The sequence below is a fragment of the Lagopus leucura genome, unplaced genomic scaffold (genome assembly GCF_019238085.1).
Source record: "Lagopus leucura isolate 7727_CA_CO unplaced genomic scaffold, USGS_WTPT01 Super-Scaffold_100039, whole genome shotgun sequence".
Lineage (NCBI taxonomy): Eukaryota > Metazoa > Chordata > Aves > Galliformes > Phasianidae > Lagopus > Lagopus leucura.
In genome coordinates this window covers 1498439-1525797 of record NW_024962288.1, presented here as the reverse complement: position 1 = coordinate 1525797, position 27359 = coordinate 1498439, and the positions used below count along the sequence as shown (strand labels likewise).

The following is a 27359-nucleotide window of genomic DNA, read 5'->3' as shown; positions in this document are numbered from 1 at the left end:
CCTCAGTGTGGGTTACCATGGCCCCATCCCAGCCAGAAGAGAATGCTTTCTGTTTGGCTGATGGTGTGAGGGATGGAGGAGCAGATCTGCTGCTGGAGGCAAAGGGAGAGCTTCTCTTGTTTCAGAGAAGCTGCCGGGCAATTTGCTTAGTGGCTGGATGCTGCCTTTCTTGGGAGGATGCTGGTATTTCTGCTGCAGAAATCTCCTCTGGGCAGGAAGGGTGGTGGGACTTCAGTGCCATCTGATGATCATCTCAGTGGCCTGGGTTGTGCCTTGGTCCCTGCAGGTGAGAAGAACTCTCTGCAGCAGACCTGGAGGTTTAAGGCTGTTTAGCATGAAACCCGTGCTGTTGTTGGGTGCCTGCTCTTCTCAGGAAGCCTGACCCCCTCTCTTGTCCCACAGCACAAGAAACTGGCAGAGGGCAGTGCGTACGAGGAGCTGCCCACTTCTGTTATGTATTCAGAGAACGACATCAGCAACTCCATCAAAAACGGGATCCTCTACCTGGAAGACCCCATCAATCACGTAGGTGCTGCCGCCACCACCTTGTCCCGTGCATTAACCCTGACTCTGCAAATGCCTCCATGCTGTGCAAACACTGCAAGGGGCCCATGGCCGTCCTGCTGCTGGGGCAGCTGAGCACCGGGGGCTCTTTGTGCTGGCTGTCTCCTATGCTCTGCCCCAGGCATCTCCTGCTGGGCCTTGCTAGCAGCAGAAAGCTGAGCTAGAGGGAGCTGCTGCGCTGCAGCCACTGTGCTGCTCTGTAACTCTTAGCTGCTCCTGCAGTAACTGCTAGCTGCTCCTGCAGTAAGTTCTGAGGCCAGTCTCAGTTTCCAGGCCTGGCTGCCTCCTGTCAATGTGTGACCTCTTACTGCAGCTCAGCATGGTCTCGTGTTGCTTTGCAATGCACCCAGCTTTGCAGCGCACCCAGCATGTGCCCTTCCTTATCCATAGTCTGCTCCTTCAGCTGCTTTGCTTTGATGAGGATCTCATCAAAAGTCCATACAGAAGGACCAGGAATTTGGAAGATTGCAAAGTGCAGTGGCCACGTGGCTGTATCTCTGATAGCTCATCTCTGATAATCCCTCTGCCAAATCCATGCCAATCATTTCCTTTTTTGCATTGCTTTGCTCTTCATTCAGTCATCTCTTAATTTGTACTGGGGTGTCTTTCAGCGTGATGTGCAGCCAGTTTGTGTGTCAGATCTATCGTGTGCAGGTTTGTTTGTGCCACAGATGAATGGGTGCTTCAGATCACGGAGGTGCCACGGAAGCTCCCACTGAAATCAGTGCTGTTGTTGCCTCCTGCACAAACAGATCATCCTTCACTGCTTGTGGTTTTTGGAGAGAGAAGGTCCCAGTGATGGGTGCTGCCTCAGGGGGTCCTCACCTGGCATGTGTTTCCTTGTAGGAGTGGAACCCGCATTACTTTGTCCTGACCAGCAGCAAGATCTATTACTCGGGGGAGACAACCAGCGACCAGGGAAATGAGGATGAGGAGGAACAGAAGGAGGTGAGGGCTGCCTTGTGAGTGATGAACAGTTCCCTCAAGACTCCACCTCACCGCCCAAGGGCTGAGCACCTCTGTCACCAGCTTCGGTGGGAGATGCTGTAGGAGGAGTTTCAAAATGTCCTGGTGAAACCCCCTGAGCATCCTTGGTACCTCCCACAGTGACCCCAACCCGTGCCTGTCCCCTCCTAGGTGAGCAACAGCACTGAGCTGCATTCCACAGAGAAGTGGTTCCACGGCAAGCTGGGAGCAGGGCGCGATGGGCGGCACATCGCTGAGCGGCTGCTGACAGAGTACTGCATCGAGACGGGGGCCCCCGATGGCTCCTTCCTCGTCAGGGAGAGCGAGACCTTTGTTGGGGACTACACCCTGTCCTTCTGGTGAGGGCCCTGCCTGCCGCTGCTCCTCGCAGCACCGCATCTCTGCAGCATTGTGCAGTGAGTCTGCAGTGGGGCAGAGCGCTGCATCTCCCTGCGCTGTGTCTGGGAGGTGCCATCTCCCCACGGACAGCCCCCCTTTGTCGCATCCCACAGGCGCAATGGGAAGGTGCAGCACTGCCGCATCCACTCACGGCAGGACGCCGGCAGCCCCAAGTTCTTCCTGACAGACAACCTGGTGTTTGACAGCCTCTACGACCTCATCACCCACTACCAGGAGGTGCCGCTGAGGTGCAATGAGTTCGAGATGAGGCTGACAGAGCCGGTGCCTCAGACCAACGCCCATGAGAGCAAAGAGTGAGTGTGGCCGTGATGAGTTGTGTCGTGGCAGTGGTACACCAAAGGAAGCCCTCCCAGCTTTCTGCAGTCCCTTCTGGGGGGTGGTGGTCCCCATGGGTTCCCCATTGGGTCAGGTGTGAGCTGCAGTGGCTGCGTGGAGAATCATATCCATCTGTATGTCTCCCAAAAGGTGGTACCACGCCAACCTCACTCGTGCCCAAGCTGAGCACATGCTGATGCGGGTGCCACGGGATGGAGCCTTCCTGGTGCGCAAGAGGAGCGAACCCAGCTCCTACGCCATCTCCTTCAGGTGCGTCCCAAGGGAGCACAGTGGGACAGGCATGGGGGAAGGGATGCTGGGGAAGAAGGAGCAGAGCAATGGGACCGAGAGGTGCTGTGACGGGGGGTTCTGGCACATTGCTGCTGGAGCGTTTATCCTCGTGTGGCCTTTCCAGGACCCTGCTGCTCTTCGGCTGTGCCATCTTCTACCTCTCTCCCTGACCAATATCCCTGTTTCTGCAAGGAAAAGGGCACCTGGCTTCATGTCCCCATTGCCCTGCATGCTGTGGGGCATCCCTTCTCCAGTGCTAGTGGTGCTAGTGGCATGCAGATACCACAGGGGTGACACACCTGCACTGGGAGATGGCTGCACTCAGCAGCCAGTCTGGGTGCCTTGATTTTGGGTCAGATCCTCGGCCACGTGCCAAGTAGCCTCTCTCCCTCTCCACATGCCAGGGCGGAAGGGAAAATCAAGCACTGCCGTGTGCAGCAGGAAGGCCAGACTGTGCTGCTGGGCAACTCTGAGTTCGAGAGCCTGGTGGACTTAATCAGCTACTATGAGAAGCACCCGCTGTACCGCAAGATGAAGCTGAGGTACCCCATCAACGAGGAGACGCTGGAGAAGATCGGGACAGCAGTGAGTGTGGGCAGCTTTCAGAAGGGCAAAGCCAAGGGGTGCTGCATGGGTGGCTTGTGAGCTGATGCCTTGAGTGGCATTGTGTACCCATCTCTTATTGCCCCACTGCTGTCTGTTGCTTGAGCAAGGCTCCGGGAAGTGTGGGCCGTGCATGTTTGCTCTGTGCAGTATCACAGCAGTGCAATGTGCCCTCCCTGGGGTGTTTTCCCCCTCTCCACTAAGGCAGGCCCACATCGTCCTGCCAAGCTGCAGCTCTCATTGCTGGCCTTTGCTTTTGCAGGAGCCGGACTATGGAGCGCTCTATGAGGGACGCCATCCTGGCTTCTATGTAGAGGCCAACCCCATGCCGACCTTCAAGGTATGTCCCACTGCAGCATGCTGCAAGCTGCAGGCCTGGCTGCTCCCCTCAGCCCCCTCCCCATCCCCATCACACCCTGCACTCCTAGGCTCTGCAGGGGTCAGTGAGGATGAGGGAGGACCTTCTGTAGGGTAGATAAGACCCAATCCCTTCTGCTGCCATCTGCTCTTCTCTCAAAGCTGCTGAGTTTCATCTCCAAACAAATGTTCTTACTGAGAACTCTGTGGAAGATGAAGTCTGGGTTTCTCTCCAGCTCAGCCATACTAGGCTGAGTATCTGGGCCAGTCTGGGTTTGTTATTCAGTTAAAAATTAAATGATTGATGAATCAGAGTTCTTCCTGGCTTTTGCATGCCAGGCTAGGTGGCACTGTGCCTGCCCTTGTCTGCAGGCTTCCTGAAGAAATTCACTGTGCAGCAGTTTCTTTCTGACACCTTTGTGGCACTTCAGCCTTCATCTTCAGTGGCTCAGGGAGGACACCTCAGCCTCCAGCTGTGAATTTCACTCTATTGATCCAGCCAAACTGCAGAGCTTGCCCCAGCCCCAGCTCCAAACCCCCTATAGGGTTCAGTATTTCCAGGGCCTGAGCATTCAGCAAATGCCTCCATTTCCCAAAAACCTTGTTATTTGGCACGTCATACCCCCATGGTGTGGGAGGTGACCTCCTTGTCCCTGTGCCATGTCCAATGCTCACTGAACTCCCCTCTCTATGTAGTGTGCAGTCAAAGCTCTGTTTGACTACAAGGCGCAGAGGGAGGATGAGCTCACCTTCACCAAAAATGCCATCATTCAGAATGTGGAGAAACAGGAAGGAGGCTGGTGAGTCAGTTCTGACCCTCCTTTTTCCCTAGAGAATGCAATCAAAGCATGGTGTCACCTTGTGTGTCCCCTTTGGGGTGCGCATTGCCCACAAGCTGCACAGCCCCAAGTCTCTTGAACCCTGTGGGTGGCACAGCATCTGCCTGTCACCTGGGATGCTGAGCCAGCATGACCTGAGGTCCCCAGTGGGTGCTGACGTGTCTCCTTCCCTCTCCCTAGGTGGAGGGGGGATTATGGTGGCAAGAAGCAGCTGTGGTTCCCTTCCAACTATGTGGAGGAGATCAGCAGCCCCAGCAGCCTGGAGCCAGAGCGGGAGGTGAGCTGGGGACAGGCAGTTGGGAGCAGCGTGTGCATGCAGCATGCAGTGCCTGGTGACAGTGCTGTGCTTTGCTCCCAGCAGCAGCTGGATGAGAACAGCCCCCTGGGAGACCTGCTGGGAGGTGTCCTGGATGTGCCGTCTTGCCAGATTGGTGAGAATTGGGAACCACAGCATCATAGGGATTGGAGGGGACCACTGGAGATCATCTGATCCAGCCCCAAGGAAGGGGTGGAGGAGATGCTTTGCTCCGGTAGAGGGATTTAGTAGGCTGCAGGGCTTCAGCCTCTGGGCACCTTGTGCCTGAGCACATGGCCACTGTGCATGCCTGATGGGCTCAGATGCTGGGTGTTGGACATCTTGGAACCCAAACATTTGGTGGCAGGGGGCAGCCCTCTGTGCTATGCTGAGGAGCTGTTCCAGCGCGCTCTGAATCTGCTCTGCCATGTCTCTCTGATCCCACAAGCCCCGAAGGCATTGCATAATATGCCAGGGGGCTGCAAGAGGCTGGAAAGAGGAGCTTCTCCTCTTAGTTCCCAGACTTGGGCTGGTCATGGAGGTCCCTTAGTGCCTGTCCCCTCCCACTGTGGTGTGACCATTCTGCTCATGACCATAATTCTGCTCCCTCTCCCACGCAGCCATCCGCCCCGAGGGAAAGAACAACCGCCTGTTTGTCTTCTCCATTAGCATGGCCTCTGTGTCACGCTTGTCCCTTGATGTGGCAGCCGATACACACGAGGACTTGCTGGACTGGGTGAAGAAGATCCGGGAGGCAGCCCAGACAGCTGATGCACGGGTGAGTCTGGAGAGCCCTTGGCAGTGGAGCCAAGTTCAAGGATTTCCACGTTGCACAAAGAGAGGTTTGGTTGGTGAGGATAGCAGTGAGGTGGCTGCCAGCATCTCCACGCAGAGCTGACCATGGCTGTTGAGCTGGGTTGGCCCACATTGCTGCCCTGACAGGAGGTAATGGTCTTAAACTGTGCCAGGCTGGATATTAGGAATTTTTTTTTTTTCTGATAAGAGTGTTGATTCAGTGCCACAGCTGCCCGTGGAGGTGGTGGGGTCGCTGTCCCTGGAGGTATTCCAGAGCTGTGGGGATGTGGCACTGAGGGACGTGGTCAGTGGGCACGGTGGGGTGGGTTGGGATTGAACTTGGTGATCTTATAGGTCTTTTCCAGTCTTTATGATTCTGTGATTCTGTGAGACCTTTCTGTTCTCCTGGCAGCTCTCTGAAGGGAAGATGATGGAGAGGAGGAAGAAGATTGCCTTGGAGCTTTCAGAGCTAGTGGTCTATTGCCGACCCGTGCCCTTCGATGAAGAGAGTGAGCACCTGCTGGGCCCATGGTCAGCACAGGCAGCCACTATGGTGGTACAGACCCAGCTGTGAAGGTTCCATTGCACTGCTGCAGAGATGTGGCACCATCTGGAGCAGCCCCAGGGAGGGGGGCAGGGAGCCTCCAGTCTTTATCATCCATCAAATGCTTCTAAGGGCAGAGGAGGGGTTACATGTGCCTGGTAGTGTCTGAGCCAGCACTGGGATGGGCTTGGTGGAGGTGCCTGGAATAGGAATGTGCTCCTGTCCAGGGGCTGGATCGCTCCGTAGCGGCTGCTTTCCACCACTGCTCCTGGCTTACATGTGCTCTGTCTCCTCCCAGAGATCGGCACAGAGAGGGCCTGTTACCGAGACATGTCCTCCTTCCCTGAGACCAAGGCAGAGAAGTACGTCAACAAGATCAAAGGCAAGAAGTTCCTGCAGTACAACCGCCTGCAGCTCTCCCGTATCTACCCCAAGGGCCAGCGCCTCGACTCCTCCAACTACGACCCCCTGCCCATGTGGATCTGCGGCAGCCAGCTGGTGGCCCTCAATTTCCAGACTCCTGGTGAGAGCAGCAGGCAGGGCAGGGGGTCCTCACATGCCTCCTGTGGCAAACACTGGGGCGAGGAGGGTCCTGCAGCCCCCTCTCTGTGTGCCAGGCCCTTCTGGGAGCCCGCTCATAGACTCACCAGAAAAAACGACCTTTATATTTCTTTCTGCTGGGCTTTCCATTGCTTTTGTGAATTGAGATGTCTTGCAGGTTGGTTTGATAAGCTGAAAAGAGAGGGAGGGGGGGAAAAGGAGATGACTTGTGGATCACACGTCCCCCGGGCAGAATGCAAGCAATGTGTGTGTGCACTGAGCAAGGCTGTGCGGCACAAGGGTTCTGGGAGCTTGAGTCTCATGCAAGGCACAAAGAACACAAATGGGAAGGGCCTAGGACCTAGGTGATCAATTAAGTCCCTTCCAGTTCAAGGCATTCTGTGATCCCATGACCTCTTCCACTCACCTCCTTCCTCCTGTGCTCCCCAGACAAGCCCATGCAGATGAACCAGGCCTTGTTCCTGTCCAGCGGGCAGTGCGGGTACGTTCTGCAGCCGGCCAACATGCGGGACGACATCTTTGACCCCTTTGACAAGAGCACGCTGCGCGGCGTCGAGCCGCTCTCCATCTCCATCGAGGTGAGAGCCAGCCTGTGGCTGCTGCTCTGCGGCAGGACACCCCGAGCCCTGTGGGGTGCCAGCAGGTGGCAATCATGCACTGTGCTGTGCCACATCCCCACCAGAGCAGTGACACAGCCATGCCTTAACCCCTGTGCTGGTAAGGGCTCAAGGTGGCTGCTTTGCTGTGGGCTCAACCCCCTCGGGGAGCCTTTCAGCCCAGTTCCTACTGTATAGGGTTGGACTGCAGATGTTGGCCAAGGCTGGGGCACCCAACAGAGCCACTGCTCTGCCTGGGGAGGGCACGGCGTTAGCACCATCCGTTTCATAACTCCTTAAAAATCCCCAGCACCATTTCTCTGTGACTTCCATTTACCAAAGCACTGCCCCCTAAAATCTTCCTGCATCTTAGGGTAGAGCTGCAGCCTCCAGGCATCAAGGGACCCCATGCTACAGTCATCTCCTTGAAGAGATGAGCTCAGCTTCTTGTCCCCTGGCAAAGCTGCCTGGTGTCCTCACCAGAGCCAGCTTTCATGGATGGAGAAGCTGCCTGGTGCACAGCATGACTCAAAGCACGTGATATGGTGCTGGCAGTGTCTTCTTTCCCAACTCCGGTGACATATGGCCCTTGGCAGGAGGAGCAGGGAGCTGTGCTGTGAGGAAGCAGGTTGTCCTTTGTGCTGAGCACCCACTGCTGTGGGCAGAGGGGAGGAACAGCTTCCTTCAGCCAAAGCAATGGGAGCAAGAAGTTCTGATGAAGCCATGGGGGTCCAGTGCCAAGGTCCATCTATTGTCTGAGCCCAGCTTGGGGGAGTGATGCTGTGGTCACAGCTGGGCTGTGCAGCTGCAGCAGGACTGCAGACAGCTGAGCTGCCTTGCTGCTGGCTTCAGGGTAAGACTGGTGAGATGCAGCAGTTCCACATCTGGGAGCAGCATCCCTCCAAGCGTCCGCATCTCTCTCCACTTAGTGCAGCCCAGGCGGGGGAATTATTCAGACAGCAAAGTTCTGTGTATACAAACAAGTCTTTTCCTTGGCTCCCAGCCTTCACTCAGTCTCTGTTCCCCAGGTCCTGGGGGCCCGGCACCTCCCCAAAAACGGCAGAGGAATCGTTTGTCCCTTTGTGGAGGTGGAGGTTTCTGGGGCAGAGTACGACAACGCAAAGCAGAAAACAGAGATTGTGGGTGAGTGTGGAAGGAGAGATGGCATGGGTGGGTTGGTTTCCCCCCCGATGCAGCCCTTCTGCTGGCTGATGTGCTAGCAGGGTCTTGGCAGCAGTGGGGGGGGGGGGGCTGAGGGTAATGCTCAGACACCTCCACACCAAGGGAGGAGATGGGGCTGCAGGCTCTGTCCCTCACCTTTAAGGTGGAAGGAGCAAAGCTGTGCTGGGGCTGCCCTCTCACGGCAGCGTTCTGTGCACAGCGGACAATGGCCTGAACCCCCTCTGGAGCCCGAAGCAGTTCCACTTCCAGGTCAGCAACCCTGAGTTTGCCTTCCTCCGCTTTGTGGTGTATGAGGAGGACATGTTCAGTGATGAGAACTTCCTGGCCCAGGCAACTTTCCTGGTGAAAGGCTTGAAGACGGGTAAGGGCTCAGGGCTGCCGTGTGCACAGTGTTGGTGCTCAGCCGTTTGCTGAGCATGGGGCAGTCAAGGAGCTGTGCTGCAAATGGCGTGGGGCTGTGTGTGCTGCAGGGTTCCGAGCCGTACCCCTGAAGAACAACTACAGTGAGAACCTGGAGCTGGCTTCCCTGCTTGTCAAGATCGACATTTTCCCCAGCAAGGTGAGAGGGCCTTGCTGCACCCATCCCGCAGTGGGCAGCTGTGGTGTCCTGGCTTCTGCTCCCATCCAGTCCCTAGGCTCAGGGCCATTGGGAAGAGCTCTTGGAGATAAGTGAAGAAATCAAAGAAACATATAAGTCATGCAATGGAATGGGTTGCCCTGGGTGGTCGTGTGTCCCTGCAGGTAGTGGCAGTAGGAGATGTGGCTTAGAAGCAGGGTGGTCCAGTTAGTGGTCGGACTCAGTGAGCTCAAGGGTGTTTTCCAACCTAGGAGTCCATTTTGATGGGAGCCCATGGTGCACCTGGAAGCCTGGGACACCACAGGTTATCTTTGGGGCTCAGGGCAGCCTTACCTATAGCTCTGCACCATCCCAACCCCTTCACTGTCCTGTGCTCTGACCCAAGCAGGAAAATGGTGACATCAGCCTCTTTGGTGGCTCTGTGCTGCGGGAGCGAGGTGGGGACATGGCCAGCCAGCTGCTGGCCAGCAGAGCCAGGGAGGGCTCCTTCGAGGTGCGGTACCAGCAGCCCTTTGAGGACTTCCGAGTGTCACAGGAGCAGCTGGCGGAGCACTTTGAGAGCCGGGAGCGAAGGTGGGCCAGCAAGCAGGGGAGACGTTGAGCATTGGGGTCCTTGGGGGGCAGGCTGTGAAACAGAGTCTCGTGCTAGGGCTGAGCTGCAGCTTTGTCTGCCTTCTGGAAACCCTGAATTAAGCTGGGAAGTAATGGCAAGGCTTAGGGGGTTCACTGCTAATGGGTCGGGGTGGGGGTGATGAGACGCACAGCGGGGGATGCATGGAGGGGTGCTGTGAGCTGCTCCATGCCCTTGTGCTTCTGTGCTGCTCAAGCATGGGCATAGGAGCTGGGAATAGAAACCTCAGAGTGGTGGGAGCTCAGTGTGGGGCACACAAAGAACTGGGGTGGGGATGCAGCAAAGGACCTGGAAGCACTGTGCTCTGTGTCCCCGCAGGGCGCTGCGAAGGACCAGGGTCAACGGGGACAACCGGCTGTAGGGCCGGCGGGAAGCACCTCCTGTGCCTGTGAGTCTCAGGGCACGCTGCGAACTGGTTTCTATGGAAACGGCACTGCTATGGCCTACTTTCAGGCAGCTTTTCCAGTTTCTCTGCTGAAGTGTGTTCAAGTGGAGAACTAAAAAAAAAAAAGGAAAAAAAATAAACAACCAAAAACCCACCCCAACACCCACCCACCTTCACCACCAAGCCCTTAATGAAGTGGATGGATGTGCACAGTCTGCCAGCCGCCAGGCGAGAGACAAAACTGTAATCACAAGGAACTGGGCAAACAGCACCAAGCACTGCGCCGCCAGCCCTCCACCCACTGTCTCAGTGTGCACAGGGCTGTACTCTGCCTCCAGGGCAGCAGCAGCCCTGCAGCTCCATGGCCACTAGCTTAAAGTCCAATAAACGTGTCAGTATTACGTGCACACTGTCTCATTTTGCTGCCCTTGCCTTCCTATGTGCTGGGAGGAACGAGCAGGAGCTGCCCCAGGGTTACAGCTGGGGCAAGAAGCAGAGGTTGTTTGGCTGCAAGGGGGGCAGGGCTGGGGGGGATGCAGCCTCTCAATCAGCAGCCGACTCTCGTTTGTATTTTACGCTCTTTATTTAGGAACAATCAAAAATGTCTGGTTTCATTTCAACAAACTGTACAAGCAAACTCTTTCCCTCTCCCACCCTCACGTTCACATATACAAAAGGAAGGGAATCTTGCCGTTCACTTCTCAGAAGTGGCATTGTTGCTACAGGGAGTTCGTGCCCTCAGAATGAGAGCAGTAAAGTCCATAGCAGTGCAAGCTACCCTAGCCCAAGTCATAGCCACAGCCCACAGTCACAGGCAGCTTCACTTTCGTTTTGTTTTGTTGTTTTTTTGGTTTTTTTTTGTCTTTGTTTTCTCTTTAAAACCTTTATGAAAAGTAAAAACTATTTCCTGTCTCGCCCGGCTGCCAAGGTGACCATCTAAAATCGTGGTCTTAAAAACAGTAAGAATTGGAACCCCCTGGTACAAAGACACAGCAGAGCCTCTGCTCTGCCCCCAGCTGCACGGCCACCCTTATGAAAGGTCCCGGTGCAGCTACAATTACATTTTCCTTTGGATAAATCCAAGCAAAAAAAAAAAGACCCCATTAGGCTGACTTTGTGGTCTGCTGAGAAACAAAGTGATCAACACGCTGCTCCCAAAGTCTCTCTGTAGAGCAATGTTAGTATGTGCAAGGGGAATCACAGCCACGTACCCATGAACACCGCCAGCCAGATGGGGCAGACAGAAAGTGCAATTTTTAGCAAGAAGTTTTCTATGCCATGAATTCCTAAGCCCAACCTTCTCTAGCACCAGTGAGCAAGGGCCCTCCTGACCTGCCCTCCATCCATGGCTTTGGCTGCACCATCCACATCTGCCCAAGGGCGGCCAGCAGAGCGCTCTGCTGAAATAGGCAGTGAGAAAAAAGAAAGGCAAAACCACTGCTGCTTCGGTAACAGCGCTCACTTGCTCTGCTCTAATGGCTTGTGATGCCAGTGCAGTATTCCTGGCATGCACTGCTGCCAGCAGGAGACACAGCACAAACTAAACTTGCAAAAAAAAAATATCAAAGTAGAGCTTGCAAGGCCATCTCCACTGCCTAATCTTTCCCTGCTGGTTTTGAGATCAACTGAGAAATTAAAATGGAGCTTATGCAGTGAGCTGAATCAGACGGATCTGAAAGGTGAAGCCACGGTTATCTGGAAGCAGGAGAAAGAAATTAACGTTCCAGTCTGTGCCTAAGTGCTGAAGTCATCCTTCCCTTCTGATTCCCAGTGACCCCAGCAGCTTCCAAACATCTTGGTCACATCTCTGAACTGGCTCTGAGAGAGGGACTGTAGGGAAGGAAGAGCGCAAAACTTCCCCCATGACCAAAAATCATTACTTTTCGTTAGCAAATACACAATAAGTGGCCCAAACACGGAATGCAAAACCAGCCTAGCATCAGCCAAGCAGATACCCTGCAGCTCCTCTGCACGAGCACTGCTTGGCCAGGGTGCAGCTCTGCACTGAGCTGCGGGGGGATTCAGATCACAGCTGCCAGCAGTGCCCAAGAGGAAACCCTGGCAGGAGGGGACGCAGCCACCTTAAAATACCTGCACTGGAGCTCTGTGTGCTGACAGTGAGTGCTGCAGGACATGTGGCTGTGTCCACTCCTGCCAGGGCTGTGAGCCTGATGGGCAGCACTGCTCAGCTTGCAGGCAAATGGAAACAGGAGCCCGAAAATCATGGTTTAGTGTTCTGTTTCAAAAAAAATAATAATTTTTTAAAAGGAATGATCTCCAGGATGCTAGTTAGGGAGCAGAAGAATTAGCAACCCACGTAGAACACAAAGCAAATGTGGAAATGAAACAGCTTGGCTGCTGATATGGATGACTCTTGCACTGGGAGAACCAGAGCCCTGTAGGTAAGCAAGTCAGGCACAGCACAGATCAGGGTCTCGGATTATTAAGCAATTGGATTGCGACCTGAATCTAAGCAGCTTCAGAGACAGAAGTAACAAGATTCATATGGATTACAAAGGATGCTCACTGCTGTGCTTACTGAGACCAAGCTCACGCACAGCTGAGGTGAAGAAAGTAATTTCCCTTCCCTACTGATGCTGGCTACATGACCTCCATCCTACTTTCCTCCTTTCAAGTCAAGACATCATCTTTGATTCGATGATGATAAATGTTCATGCTAAGAGCAGGGCTGCAGTGACACCTGCCCTTACCACCAAGACAGCTGTTCTGGGACTGCTGAGCCACCTCCTTTATTTAAGTTCCAGATGCAAACATACAATTTCTAATGCCCTGCCCCTAACCTCAATCAGTTTGGAGATTACACCTGCTTCTCTTTAGCTTCACAACTGATATGGGGATAGATATATCCCCATATATAGATATATGATAGATAAATGATAGGGGAAACAGAGGACCACAGAGCTAAACCCTCTCACGTTCAGCTTATACTTCCACAGAGATTTCAAGTCAACTAAAAATGCAGCTAAGGAGGAACGTGTGGGAGTCAGAAAGCAAACTCGGTTACTTTTTATGTTGGTTTTTGTCCTTACATCTCCCCGCCCTGCACAGCTCGGCCCTGCGGATGGGGGGAGCCTGCATGGAACCACTTCTTAGAATTCCTCTGCCCCAAAAGAAAGAAAACTCCTGCTGTGCTTCTATGAATGCATGCAGACAAAGCTCAGAACTCTCAGCAGCTTCCAACCCTCAAGGCTGTTTTTCTGTGTACACCGGGAAATTCTCCTTCTAGCTTGCAAGGCTTCTCAATTTGCTGGAAAACTGGCCAAAAAACAACCCAAGTGCAAAACGTTTCAGCTAGTGCATGGGAAAACAGTTTCAAGGGACCACTCCACACCATCATCCTTAAGCATTTCTGTAGATGAGCGGGGATCACTCTTCCAATTAGCCACAGGCCTATAAGTGCACACCAAAATCCCACAGAAAACCGCCTTGAATGGGCAAACTACATTCCCAACATATTTATATAGCGAGTAGTTAGTAGAAGTGTACATTTTTAATGTACCTCTTAATGCAATAAAGAATCAATGGCATATCTGAACTGTATATATGTGTACTTAAATAAACCTGCACGTACATAGACAATAGTAAATTACCTACCTGCATTTGTTCTCTGAAGGCAGCACTGGACATGCACTCACACTCCATTCTGGCAGCCTTGTCTCTGGCAGCACCCCGCTGTCCGCCATCACCTGGGCATTGTGGGGTGGAGGTGGCATCGCTGCTGTGCCTCCGACCAAGGCATGCAGGCAGCAGTGCTGCAGAGAGGAATCAGAGCCTGCTCTAGCTCATGGCATCCTGGGGAGGATTTGTGACTGCTAAGGGGGTTACAACAACACGTCTGCATCTCAGTGCCCAGCAGGCAGGCATGTACCGTGAGAACCCCCTGCAGCACAGAGAGCTTCTGCCAGAACGCTGGGCAGCCTCGTGAAGAGGGGACAGAGAACGAACTGGAAAAGCAAAAGCAATTAAAGGTAGAAATCAGACACCATCTTTGGAAGAGGTTCTGAAAGAGCTTTTTGTTTTTAAAACAGATTTTTTTGTAAATTTCTGGATCTGATCCTCTGAGGCTTGCTACCCACCCTTCTAATAAATATCATTTACCACTAACAATAAAGTCTCCCACATTAAAAAGCTCTCACTAAATAAAACCCTTCTACAGAAAAAAAGCTTGGCAAAAATAAGGAGCTGTGACTACTCTCCATAAATACATCAGCGGGTAAACACCAAAAACTATTTAAGTTAAGGGACAATGTTGGCTCCAAAACAAACCAGGAACAAACTGGCCACGAATTAATTCAAACTAGAAATTTAAAGAAAGTTTCTAACCATTCAAAGGCAGCGGAGCTCTGGAGCTGTCTTCCAAGAGCAAAAGTGAAGGCAAGACATGGAACCAATTTTGAGCTGGGAAGTGATTAGTTTACGACAGGATGGTCTGACACAGCACTTGGCTGGGCTGTTGCTCAGTGCTCCTCCAGACCTTGTGTTCTGTTAGGGAGGGATACTGAAAAATGCATCACGCAGCAACCACTGAGACAAGAGGAGCACGTCAAAAAGGAGCAGGGTGTGGAAGCAGAGAGCTTAACAGAGAAAAATGCTTGGCTCTGTCACATGGAGGCAGAACTGCTGTGGATGGAACAAAACAAAAAGTGGAAAAAGCAAAGACTTGAAGTTATCAGCACCACTGCCAGAGGATCGCTTGTAGTCACACAGGGCTGAAAGTGGGAAACTGCCCGACTGCTGCTGCCTCACAGAGCCCTTGGAGACAACAATGGCCTGAACCACTCTCAGCAGCTCTGTGCTTCTCTGTTTGTCCTCTGAAGAACAGCTTGTTCTCTCCGAACAATGAAAAGGATTCCAGGTCAGGATGGAAAAATTATGATGTGCTAGTTCTCAGTGATTAAAGGGAGACTTGGAGATTGAACAGCCTGCTGCAGTCAGTCTCCATCTGCAAAAGGGAACACGCTTTTGGCCAACAAGGGACAAACAACACTGAACTCCCTCTCCTGGTTTTGCTGCTGCTTAATGGAGAGTACGCAATGCTAAATTTGACCTCACCCCTCGGGATGAACACTGAGCTCCCACCTGGCCTCAGTGCAAGACTGGCAGCTTCTTTCTCAGGTGCCTTTTCTGACATGCACCCACACATATACACGTGTGCATCCTGCAGAACTCTTCAAAGCCAGAGCTTAGGGAATGAAAAAGGCAGAGAGGTTATATGCAGCCACGCCAGCCTTTAGAGAACAAACACCTTAACGGACAGATGAAAAAAATGTAGTGTGCCATAATAGTCCATATCTAAGCAATGACCTTGTTTACACAATGTCTGAGATTCGTTATGCTTGTATAGGCAGCTGTAGGCATCGGTATATGAATATGAAATCTGAAAGTTCGTCCACTGAAAAGCAAACAAGAGCATCCTATTTCTTGGGCGTGAGCTGAGCCCACAGCCCCCATCTCTGCCAGCCCTCAGCCGTCTCCTGGGCTGGGCCAGAGCTCTGCACTCAGTGCCCAGTTTACACTCGCACTCTCTCTCGTGCTGCACTCAAAGGTCTCATTTATGGCAGTGCTTTATCACCGTGTCCTGTTCCTGACGTCTGTATCAGACTGGCCCATCAACTTCTTAAAGACCAAAAACTTCTCAAAGGTAAGAGTGGATCCTCTGGGACAAGTGGTTTGAGTTCAGTCTGTTTCTAGAAAAAAAAACAACAATACAGGTATCAGAGATGCTCCAGCATGCCGCAGGTGCCTGCAGCAGGGAACAGGGGGTGTAGGTGCACCTCATGATAGCAAACCAGGAGCCCTGATGGAGCAGCTGCAGAGAAAAGCTAGCCCAGCATCCAGTTGGGATGGAGAGGGACACCCAAAATCCTTCTGGGAGCAGGGCTGGGTCCTGCCCAGCAGAAGGACATAGAAGGAACCTCTGTGTCTTGTCAGGCCTCAGGACCTTGCTGTATGGCAGAAGGCCATGTTGGAGGGTGCCAGCAGGGACACTGTGTGGAAACCTCCCCTCTTCCACACATGCCTTTCAAAAGCAAGTTCTAGAGAAGGGATAAGGTCAGCAGATGTACATGCCATGCTGGCCCTGCCTGTTCCATCCTTCTTTGCAGTCTCTCTCAATGCCCAGGCCTTGCCATGCTCCAGATAATAATGCTCACATCACATGAGCCAACAGAGGTTCAAAACAGGAGTGGGACAGGAAGAAGCTCTGCTCTGCACAGGCATGGAGTGTGGGCACACAAGGGCACGTGTGCTGCCCAGGGCCATGGGAGAACTTGCTGTGAGTATTGGCAATCAGCAGTCAGACCTCTGCCTTCTCAAACAGCCACCACTTCAGAAATAAACCTAAAGGCCACTTTCCCCCAGAGGAAGGTATATGGACAAGCACATCTGCTGGTTTTACCCCTAAAGCCAGGATGTGGCTTTGGAGCTGGCTGCTTCCTACCCCCTTGCCACGATCCCCTTACCCAGGGAAGAGCTTCCTCAGTTTAAACCCAAATAGCCTCAGCTTCCAGTGGGAAGCAGAGTGCTCAGCACACATCCCCCCAGCACACATCGGTCCTTACCGAGCTGTGTGGCAGGTGGCTGGACAGGGGCTCCAGGGGGCTCAGCTGCCCCCTCCGGACCGCCCGGCTCCCAGGGCTCGCTGTTCTCCAACACCTCCGAGCCAGCATCAGGTGGCCCTTTCTGGCTCCCCGACTGCTCGCTGCTGGAGAAGGCATCCTCAGAGGTGCTCCGGGTCTCCTCCTCCACCTTTGCTGCAAACCACACCTTCACCTGCTGGGCGCTGAGCTGGGTGCGCTCACAGAGCCCAGGCAGATCATCCTCACGCAGCGCCTTGTGCTTCTTGTAGTGCTCCTCCAGCACCTCCCGCCCCGCCGCGCTCACCTCCAGCAGGCCGGGGGGGAAGATGCCCCGCCGGTAGTTCTCATACCATTTGAGCTGCCCGTTCTTGTAGCCGTACCGACTGTCACCAAACCAGCGGATGACCTCGGCCCGCGGCAGGCCGGTCTGCGACACGATGGCATCGTACTCCTGGTTGGTCGGCCGCTGCGTCTGCACGAACATTTGCTTCAGTAAGTGCCGCTGCTGGGCTGTTTTCTTAAAGTTCAGTTTGGGTTTGGGAGGGCTGGGGGGCTGGTTGCTGCCGCTGTCCCCCTTCTCACCTGCAGTGGTGCCGGGGGCCTCTCCCTTGCCGTTGGATTCTGTCACACGGAGGTTCTTCAGGTTGATTTTGATGGGACTCACCTTGCGCTCGGCTGAGTTGGGGTTGTTGGCAGAGGCATCGAGCGAGCAGTTCTCACCCAGGGCCCTCAGGTCATCCAAAGAGTCTTCTCCTTCCCCACGGCCGTTCTCAGCCTCTTCCTCCTGTTGCTGCCCTGCTTCCTCCGCTTTCTTGCTCTCCTCCGCCACCTTCTTCTTCCTCCTCTCTGTGAACCAGCTGTCGATCTCCCTCCGCGTCATCTTTGTTTCCCCCCTCAAGCGATTCACCTCTTCCTCCGGGGGCTGAGGATTTTGGGCAAAGCTGCTCTCCAGGGCCTTCAGCTGCTCTGGCGCGCGCTCCTTGTACTTGGTGGCCGTGAAGTCAGGTGCCTGGTGCCAGGACTGCCGCCTGCCCGGGTGCTGCAAGACTGGCATGGCCGCAGGCGTCAGCTCCACTCCCTTGGGAGGCACCTCAAAGGGAATTTCAGGCAGAGAGTCGAGAGCACTGTCTCCAGGGAAGATGGCCCTGCCGCCTCGCACGTTCCTGTAGTGGTATCGCCTGTCACTGAACCACTTCCGAATCTCCTTTGTAGACAAGCCAGTTATTTTTGTCAGCCTCTCGACCTCAGCCTGCCCAGGGAACTGATTCCTGCAGAAGCTGCCCTTCAAGGCAGAGAGCTGCTCGTGAGACTTTTTGTTCTTGAAGACATTGGGATCCAGGAAGGTCTGTGAGGAGATGGCCGGGCAGGCGGTGAGCACCGACGGGGTGGCTGTGACCACCTTCAGTGCTGAGGCGCTGCCGGAGCTCACCGTGCTGTGCTGAGCTGCCGGTGGGGGCTTGGGGACAGAGCTCACTGCCAAGGTGAAGGAGGAACTGGTGCCTTTCAGCCCATTGGCCGTGATGGGCTGTGTGACCAGCAGCCCGCCCGTGCCCTCGGGCTGCCCCACCACGTGGCCCGGCAGAGTTGCCTGGATGAGGTGTGGGACGCTGCCAGGGTTGGCAACTAAAGGCGTGTTCAGCACTGTGATGGTGGGCTGCGGCACGGACTGGATGACCGTGTTAAACATCTTCTTCCTGGCATCTTCTATCTCCTCTGGGGACCAGCTGATGCCCTGCTTCAGCCTCTGAGCAGTGAACCAGATCTTCAGCTGCTCTTCGGGGTATTTTGTCACCACGGTCAGGTAGCAGAGCTCAGCTTTTGTGGGGTAGGGGAACTTGTGGAAAGAGTTTTTCAGGAAGCTGTTGGAGTCCATGGCTGCATTGTACGTGGGAATGCTGCTCAGGGGAATCATCACCTTGGGAAGGGACTTGGACGTAGGTAGCTGCTGATGCAGGGGAGGCTGCTGCTGCAGTGAAACAAGCTGTGCAACACCCGCTGGCAGAACGGGCACATTTCCAATGATGGAGCCGTTCACTACATGAGATGATTTTGTGGCACTCGTGGTGGCCTGGCTGACCGGCACCGAGCCGCTGGTGAACGAAGCCTCTCCGTCCTTTGTCTCCGACTCAGCACCCAGCTGACTCGGCACATTCTCCTTCAGCGTGTGGATCTTTTTGGCCTCAGGTTTGCCTTTCATTATCTTCATGATGGGGGTTTTGGTGATGATGATTTCAGACTGACCGTCTGCCACTTCCTCAGGGACCTCTCCCGGAGGGTCATGGCTGCCAGCAGCTTCCGCAAGGCTTTGCTCCACAACCGTACAACTGTCCTGCTTAGCCACCCTCCAGACAAAGCTCGTTTCGCTGCCATGCGACTCTGCGTTGTGCTGTGAGAGCCCTTCATGGCTTTTCACCAGAAAGTTGCACACAACGCACACAAACGTGGGTTCTTTGCTGAAGTCCGAGTGCTCAGAGTCCAGGTGCCCGAAGAAATGCTGAACGTCTTGAGACCCAAAGTCACAGCCCTTGCAGATGTAAGAGTCCCCATCGGTGATGCTGCGGTACCCGTTGGACAATGCTTCACTGCTGCTGGTGGTGGCACCAGCATTGCTCGAGGCCAGCCCTTCAGTGGGAGCATCTTGCTGTGTTCCTTCGGGTTCCTCTTCAACAGTCTCCAGTTCAGTTTCCTGAAGCACCAGTGTTTTTACTGGGATCATGCAAGGAGTCGTAGATTTCCTTTTGCTAGCCATCGCTACAATTAATCTGGATGATACTATTTAAGTTAAATTAAATTAACATTTAAAAAGCGCTATTGCAAGTGCTCTGTCTTCTAGATTCCAGCAAATTCATGATGTCCCAAGGAGCTGATGTCAAATGTTGACAAATGTTCATATTTGCCACTGAACCTGAGGACAAGGAGAGGGAGGCAGGGTTAGTTCCCTTGGCATCACACAAAGCACAACTGTATTTAACCGTTTCACTCAATAAATCACTTTCAGTGCTTTTTGCTGGAAAATAAAAAAAATAACTTGACCTTGGATTTCCCATATTTTTAGACTCACAGACTATGAATTACCTGTTTGAAAAACAAACACACGAGCAGGAACAAGTTGCACTGTGGCAGCAAAGCTGACCTGCTGCTCCCTCCCAGTCCAGCTCACAACCCCAACCTCCTCCAGCTCCATCCTTTAACACGAAGCACCCAGCTCCACCACAGCAGTGCTGTAAGCACCCATGGGTGCTGCACGGCAGAGCTGAAGACTTTTTTTTCCCCAGAATCTCTTGTGAAGGAATGGTGCTGTGAGCGCTCAGCTCCACTCCACTGCTCAGCTCTGCAGTGAGCAGCAAAATGCAATTTTCCTACCTGTGCAGCACAACTGTGCAGTGCCTCTTTCATAGGCTGTACCAAGTCCTCATTTGAGGAGCACAGACACCAGGATGTCCCCTTGCCATGCCCTACACCAGCAGCGTGCCGGGAGAGCCTCCTGGGCTCCTGCCTGCTTCCCATCACAACACCTGATGAAAATCAGTTTTACTCTTGTAAAAAAAAAAAAAAAAACCTGAACTAAAAAATAACCAACTTACCATCCTGCCCGATGAGCCCAGAAGCACCTCCCCCCATCAGAGCAGCTGGGCACCCAGAGCTCCTCTACCACATACAGTGCTGCACCGTGCACACAGAAACACAGATAGGAAATGACTTTGTGATGCATGCGCAGTGCCAACACTGCTGCATTTTGATGGCAGCTTTTAGGACAGAGCAATATGAAATCCTAGTGCTAAAATCAAACCGAGGAAGTACAGTCTGACCTCCATCTGTACTTCTTTAAAAGTTTTTGAAATATTGTTCTGGAAAAAATGATGTCAGCTTGCAAACAGCAGAGCCCGGATGGGCAATTCTGGGCTCAGCAACTCTCGGGCACGATTTAAAAGACTGATGGGAAAACGTAACTTCCCGTTAATGTGGGCTGATCTGAGATTACAAAACAGTCCTGTAAATAGCGTTAGTCATCACTGGCATCGGGAAACACTGTTTGCTGTGATAGAGCTTCACAAAAAGCTAGAAATCATAACTTTCACAAATCTATAAACGAAACAGCCTTAAAGCTGCGTGCTGGATTTGGATGGTGGGAGCTGTGCGTTCTCAATACCTGCTTTATGCTGCTCCTCTCCCACCTCCTCGTGGCCAGCCTTCCCTTACAGAAGGCCAGAAAGTTATTCATGAGCATTCGCAAGTGGAATACTTGGATGACTATGAATGGGCTCTGCTATTCAGCAGGGAACAGCATCCATTTGACACCAATCCCAGGATCCTCATTTTTGATGCTAAGTTTAAATGTTACACAATCTAGCTGGGTACAGTGACCTTTCCAAGTTGAGTCAATTAGGAAAAAAACAATAAGAGCAGTCTGAGGGCTACGAAATACACCTTTAGAGGCTGGAGTTTGATGGCGTGGCAGCTTCACCCTGCAGCTCTGATACAGGGAAGGGAGGAACTGCCGGCCCCGTCCTGCAAGCTGCCAGCAGACCCAGCTTCAGCATCCACCCCCAGTTCTGGAGGCAGCTCCAGTCCCAGACAGAGCTCATGTTGCGGCTACGGAGTTTCCACAAAAAGGTTATATTTTATCTGTCAACAGAGTGAATTTGATACAGAGCAACCCAGATACACAAAGACCCCCATTGTGTCTCGTTAGCAGAGTGCCTCTTCAGGGCGTGCAGTCAGTATTATTTTGGGTAAATGTGCGCGGTCTGTCCCACCTATGGAGAACCTGAAAGCTCTCTGTTTCATTTACCAGCACGCCTGCATCATGCTCAGCACTCTCTCCGATGAGTTTTGTTAAAAATGCAATCAGGGCAGCACAGCCAACGCAGCTCTCCTGCTGGGGATCCAATATTAATGCCACCTGAGAACACAGATTGCAAATCTGGCTGGAAGTGCATCACAGTGCCAATTTACTGGTAAAAAAAATTAATGGAGTGTACTGTTTGTCCGCTTCATTTCCATGGAACAGTTGCATAACCGCATGTTAAGAGCATGTTTTATTCACTGCTCACCTTCTGGAATGTACTAACTCTTTAATACAGCAATAATATATAACAGAATGCACAATTCGCTGATCTCTGTCATTGAAATAAGCAAGGCTGTTTTAATGGATAGGTTAAATTAACAGCAGAAAAATTGTGCAATTAAAAAGCAGCCTTACGGTGGAGCTCAGCGTGCCACCACTGCAAATGCCTCAGACCCATCTGCACAGCCATGTGAGAAGAACTTGATTTCCTACGCATTACGTTGTGATTAACTGGAAGAAAGATGAGCTGAATGCAATATCCACCCTGCGGACAGGAAGAAAGAGAGATCATCCTCTCCAATCCACACCTGCTAATTCCACAGCAAGGCAGCACAGCAAGCAGCAGCCACCACCCGATGACCCATGGACTTAAACCTGCCTCGCACACTGGAAATGTGAAGGCAAACTGACCTCAAGCGGAGGAATTTGGTATCAGAGATGCTCAGAGAGCTCACAGCAGACGGGCAGGCAGCCAGGAGCCTCGGGCCAGGTCTGGTTGCTCAGAAAGAAGGAATGGAGAAGGAAGATGGAAACTGTTAAACTCGGGATCCCAGTCCCAGAACACAGTACAGAGTTTCTGCTCCAGGCAGCCCCCAAACCAACTGGGCCAGGGAGAACCACCGGCCCCACAGCCGCTCTGCATCGCCTGGGAGAACAATGCCCAGAGAGCAGTCAGAGGGAGCTCAGAGCTTCAGAAACTGTGCTTCTGCAGAGATTAACAAAGGGAGGTTTCGAAATCGGCACTGCTGAGTATGAACTTTCAGCTTTTTCCAGCTTGGCTGGATACAACTGGTTTGGTTTTAAATGTTTCAGTGAATTAATGAGTTAGGTCGTTAATGCAAAACACTCATTCTGCGCGGTGCCAAGGTCCTCAGTTAGAAGATTAATTCGGTGACCTTTTGCAAACCTCCCCTAGAAACAACAGGGAGAAAGCCACTCCGCAGCACCCAGCAGCCATCCGCACCAGGGACACGTCGGATGGCGCAGTCCTGCTGCGGGCAGCTCTGCCGAAGGGTAAATGCTCACTTACAGGGAAGAAAAAAAAAAGATCAGCACCAAAATAGAAGTAAAATAACAGTTTTCTCAACGCTTTCTGTGCCTGCTAGGCAGGCAGACGCGCTCCCCAGGTCAGGGACAAAGTTGATGTTTCTGTCTCATGCGGAGCCAAGCGCAATATTGGCACTTCAAACAACAGCAGCTTGTTTTTCAGCTGAAACACTGCGGGCCCCACTTGATAGCATAATATGGAAAAAGAAAATTAAAGGAAGAAGAAAAGTTGACACTTGAGAGCTTTCCCTTTACTACCTGCCGCACAGCACAGAAGAAGCAATCCTTCCATTGGGAGTCATTGAAGCTCTCCAGCAGCAGCCACAGCCCAGCGAAGGGGAGATCCCTGAGCCTTGCAGCCCAGGGCTGGTCCTTTCCTCTGCCACCTCCTGCTCCCCAAAGGGCGGTCCTGCCTCAGCTCGGGGTGCAGTCACCTGGGTGCTGGCAGGGGAGGGAGCACCTGATGCACGCAGCCCTGAGGACGCAGCCCTTCCTGCTGCCACTGGCCCTGCAGTGCCACGGCTCTTTCCTCTTGGGTTAGTCATTAACATTTGTTTTTCATTTTAGTCCTTTCATGAGAAATCATGTAGGAGTTTACCAGTTACACTAATTATCCAGCTTATTGCCAAAACATGCCCTGTTGGGGCTGGCAGGAGGCAGGAAGGCCACAGGCTCCTGGAGTTTCCAGACTAACATAGGAGAGGTGAGATCTGTCCCCAACATCTCTGAGCAGCCATGGGCCTCAAGTCGCAGGCACTGGGTACCACACAACATGCGGTGAGGGCGTACAGCACATCACACCCCAACAGGGAGCTGCGAGCAGTGCGGCTGCTGCTCATCAGCACGGGGACAGCAGTGCCACCGACCTGCCACCAGCAGCCTGGTCTCAGCACACAGCAAGGCCAGCACACAACATTCTGCTGGGTTTAATCCCACAGGGAACCGCAAGTTCCCATGAACAGACAGCTCATGACACCTTCCCCACCAGTGCAGATCACTGGGGCTCTGCCACTGCTGGTGTTCTCAACCAGCCACAAAGCACCAGCAGCTCCAGACAAGTCCTGCAGGCAGGAACAGCCTCTCCATGTCTTATTATCTCACACCACACCAATGTACAAACACACGCACCGGTTGCAGCAGTTTCGAGCTGCGAGCAGCATCGCACAGCAAACATTTGTGCTAAGGAACAATTTCTCTTTATGCCAACTGCTGGGGCACGCTGCAGCCCAAGCCTGGCTTTGCACTGCATGGCTGGGCTGAAGGCACTGGACCCCACGGCCCAAACAATCGCCTGCATTCTCCATTCCTTGGCAGGCCTCAAACAGACAGGCATCATTTTCATTCAGACCAGCGAAAGAAAGCTATTCATTAGGATCTCACCCTTCTATAGGCTGCTGCACCTCTCCATTTCAAATGTGCCTTTAAGAGACCTCTCCTCCATCCTGCACGTATTTCATTGACCTGTTTCAAGCCATTTCCAATCTAGGAGACAAGGCTGTGGGTTGAGCTGTACTTCCAGAATAGCAGCACTGTGCCTTCATCTCTGTTACCTGGGCAGAGGCTGCCTTTGTGTGCTGGCACCCAGGGACCAAAGGTAATTATCTCCGCTCTTTTTCAGCCGAGCACAAACCCGAGCGAGATGGGAGCTGGAGAGGGGTGCTTGAAACAGAACGCGATTAGAGTATAAAAATAGGTCACTGGGATAATATAACCTTTAGACTACTGGCAACGTGCCCCCCTCAGAGACAAGCTGCGTGCTATATTTCAGCAGAACGTCGGGAATAAAAAACACAACACACATCAAACCAAAACCGCTGATCATCCCTCCGAGCTTTGCGTGCTTCTGTTTGAACATCACTAACACCAATTCGCTCGCTCTTTTTCCTCTGCTCTCATCCATTTGATCAGGGACCAGATGAGCATTATGCAATCGCACCCCTGACATCTCCAAACAAAACCCTCTTTCAGAGCTGCGTTACAGATCTGCTCTGAGCTCTTCTACCTTTGCAGGGCTCTCACCTCCACACACAGCTTCCATCCTCACGTTTTGTCCAAGTTGCTGAACATCCCTGGCCCTCCCCCAAAGGAAACAGGCAGTCAGACAGAGCAGCACCCACCAGCATAGGCCTGAGGACTGGCAGGGCACACTCTGCTCATCAGAACTGGGTTTCCTACCACTGGCACCCAATTCATGAGCTCCAGTGTGTGGGTCTGTGTCCAGCCTAGGCAGCAGAGCATCAGTGCCACTTACAGACACAGAGGGGCTCTGATTCCAGCCCCTCATTCTTTCTCTAGTAGGTTTGCTTTTGCTTGCATTAGCATTCCCTGATCACAGACACCTAAAATGGCCACGTATGGTATAAAGGTGGTATTCTGCAATATTCATGTCCGTTTGCAAAGCACCTCTCAATTCTATACATACAGTTCTCTGTCGAGTGTTGCTATTTAGACAGAGCAACTTTGGCCTTGGCAGAAATCAGCTCTTTGGAACGCATGTGAAAATGGAAAGATTGCACCTTCAATATACCTCTCAGTGCTTTCATAGCTGAAGTTGCTCAGTGAGCTCTGTACTAAAAATCAGGGGAGCTCGGAGGGAAGGCTCCAGGGCTCCAAGGCAGAATGAGAACCATTGTTATATCTTGGCCAACATTACATTTCTGGAAAAATACTCGAGTCTTTTAAAGCAGCACCACGGAAAGGCATTTTGTGGGATACCTCCAAGCTGCATTTCCCACACCGTTCTCCTCCCAGCCCCATTCCAGGCGCACACCCATTCCCATAGGGGTGACCTAGCTTGGGGCCATCACTCCACACTCAGAACCTCAGCTCTAGCTGTTACAACACACATTGTGAAAAGAAACCCTGCATCAGCTTTTATATCGTGAGTTTTAAAACAAGATGTGGGACGTGGGTGGGAAGGACCAAACTGAGCTATTAACCAGTACCAGACACCAAGCACAGGGTGCTGGAGCCCATCATTTGCAGCACAGACAGCACTGCATCCTTCCTAGCTGAGCCTTCCTGCATTACTTCACTCACCATGCCCTTTTGCAATATGCTAGATCCAAACACTGCCTTGCATTCTGGCTCGCCATCAGCTCCCATTCCCCTGCTTGCAGTTGCTATAGCCAAACAGACAGCTGCAAAACACGTCAGCTGAAAGCAAGGAAACGGGGCTGGCAGGTTGGGCTCGTGGATTTTCCTCCCCTGTGGGTGCAGCTCGGAGCCCTCCTTTCAGACCCTGAGCGCAGCCGATCACTTTTGCAGCTTATTGAGTACGCCAGTTTATGGCAATGTTTTTCTGCTCACTGAACTGGCTCATTCTTTCAGCAGAACAAACTGTTCCACGTTGAGGCAGGAGTTGGCTGTGTTTTAACAAAGGATTTTTCCCTTCTGACAGTGTTTTGCAAAAGACCCAAAAAAATGAGTTTGGAGCCAAGTTACAAAAGGTCAGGAGAGGCTAGGCAAGCGATGGGTGTAGTTCCTGTATGTCACAGCCAGTAAAGGAAATGGGTGGAGAGAAGAGGAATGGCATTTTGAGCAGAAATAATACGCATAAAGTGATTTTAATGAGGATGGCAAGTATGCAGGCACTACAATTTTTGCTTTACCGAGGTAGGCTGAGGTCTCTGCAGTGATTTATCCGCATGAAGCATGTGCACGATACAGTCTAAGCAGCAATAGCAGCAGGAAAAAGTCTGCCCTGCATGCCTCTCCCCCTCCTTGCTGATTGCAGGGAGCTACCAGCCTCTCACCTCCCTCAGCCCAATGAATATTCAGAAGGCTTCCGCCGAGAAAACAGCAGTCAATCACCAGCACAATGCCGGGGGAAGGAAATACAGTGAGAAACCCGGGTGGGACTGCTCTGCTCCAGCATCTCTACCATTTCTAACGTGGGGTGAGGTGTTCCCACGGAGGCTGGCCCTGTGCAGGTCTGCTCCACCTGCATCCTCCATCAGCATACCCAAGTGAGGTCAGGAGCTGACAGCAGAGCTTCCTCTTCTCTTGAGCAAGCTGGGATCAAAATGTTTTGTGATGGCTGCAGTTCTGCTTGGCCCCACTCTGCAGCAGCTGGCAGGGCCAGGTCCATCTGTGCTATGTATGGTGCATAGGCAAAGCAAGATGGCCCTGCAGATGTTGAGAGGAGGGGAGCCTAGGGGATCTGCAGCAGCTGACAGAATGTAATGCCTAATACTGAAGCTCCTCCAGGCTCCAGAGGATCCCTGAATAGAAAGAAAGCACCCGCCACTGGAACACAGCCACTTTTGTGGCTGGAAGGGGCAGATGTTCAACCCTGTACAACAATGCAACCCAACAGTTGAGACTGTGGGTGAAGAATGCTGCATCCACTTAAAGTGGAAGAGGGAAGTTAGGGACACCATCTAATTCTTGAGTCACCATTTGGTCCTAAAGCCAGGCACAGGGTTTTCTTCCATTGCCTTCAGACAACACCCTGACCGAAAGCACCAAACCACAGGACTTCAGCAGCATATGGTTAGACCAGCAAGTTTTCAGCTCCTTCAGCTGGAACACGATTTTCCAAAAGAGCCCTTTTAAGTACCTACATAAGAGACAGACTTCCAGAAGTCCCCTGGAGTGGGGACTTCATTCTAGATCTCCATGGGCAAAGTACAGGAGTCACAGCTGAGCATCTGCCAGCCAGAAGCAATCTTTGTCACCTGCTCTTTGGTTTGAACACCATTTGTCAAGGCATTCCGGACAGT

At 52.7% G+C, this 27359-nt stretch overlaps 2 protein-coding genes across 5 annotated transcripts in view; one reads left to right on the top strand and one right to left on the bottom strand.

Annotated features, from left to right (window-relative positions):
- The window catches only part of PLCG1 (phospholipase C gamma 1), a 29984-nt gene extending 19656 nt beyond the window's left edge, over positions 1 to 10328 (top strand). The window contains exons 14-32 of the mRNA XM_042883665.1: positions 403 to 525; positions 1411 to 1512; positions 1702 to 1889; positions 2043 to 2243; positions 2416 to 2535; positions 2961 to 3141; positions 3422 to 3499; positions 4213 to 4316; positions 4536 to 4632; positions 4714 to 4786; positions 5271 to 5428; positions 5858 to 5954; positions 6288 to 6512; positions 6980 to 7128; positions 8175 to 8289; positions 8528 to 8689; positions 8799 to 8887; positions 9291 to 9478; positions 9855 to 10328. Of these exons, the coding sequence (XP_042739599.1) occupies positions 403 to 525; positions 1411 to 1512; positions 1702 to 1889; positions 2043 to 2243; positions 2416 to 2535; positions 2961 to 3141; positions 3422 to 3499; positions 4213 to 4316; positions 4536 to 4632; positions 4714 to 4786; positions 5271 to 5428; positions 5858 to 5954; positions 6288 to 6512; positions 6980 to 7128; positions 8175 to 8289; positions 8528 to 8689; positions 8799 to 8887; positions 9291 to 9478; positions 9855 to 9897 (2493 nt within the window). The 3' untranslated portion in view covers positions 9898 to 10328. The remainder of the gene's footprint in view (positions 1 to 402; positions 526 to 1410; positions 1513 to 1701; positions 1890 to 2042; positions 2244 to 2415; positions 2536 to 2960; positions 3142 to 3421; positions 3500 to 4212; positions 4317 to 4535; positions 4633 to 4713; positions 4787 to 5270; positions 5429 to 5857; positions 5955 to 6287; positions 6513 to 6979; positions 7129 to 8174; positions 8290 to 8527; positions 8690 to 8798; positions 8888 to 9290; positions 9479 to 9854) is intronic.
- A 4866-nt stretch (positions 10329 to 15194) lies between these two features.
- Positions 15195 to 27359, bottom strand: part of ZHX3 (zinc fingers and homeoboxes 3) — a 31424-nt gene continuing 19259 nt past the window's right edge. For 2 of the 4 annotated variants that reach the window (XM_042883620.1, XM_042883621.1), the window contains exons 3-4: positions 16503 to 19425; positions 15195 to 15629 (exon numbers count right to left, since the gene is read on the bottom strand). In XM_042883620.1, coding sequence (XP_042739554.1) covers positions 15619 to 15629; positions 16503 to 19269 — 2778 coding nt within the window. In that variant the 5' untranslated portion in view covers positions 19270 to 19425 and the 3' untranslated portion in view covers positions 15195 to 15618. Of the gene's footprint in view, positions 15630 to 16502; positions 19426 to 24015; positions 24084 to 27359 lie in introns of those variants that run through there. The other 2 variants (XM_042883622.1, XM_042883623.1) reach the window with 2 other exon arrangements.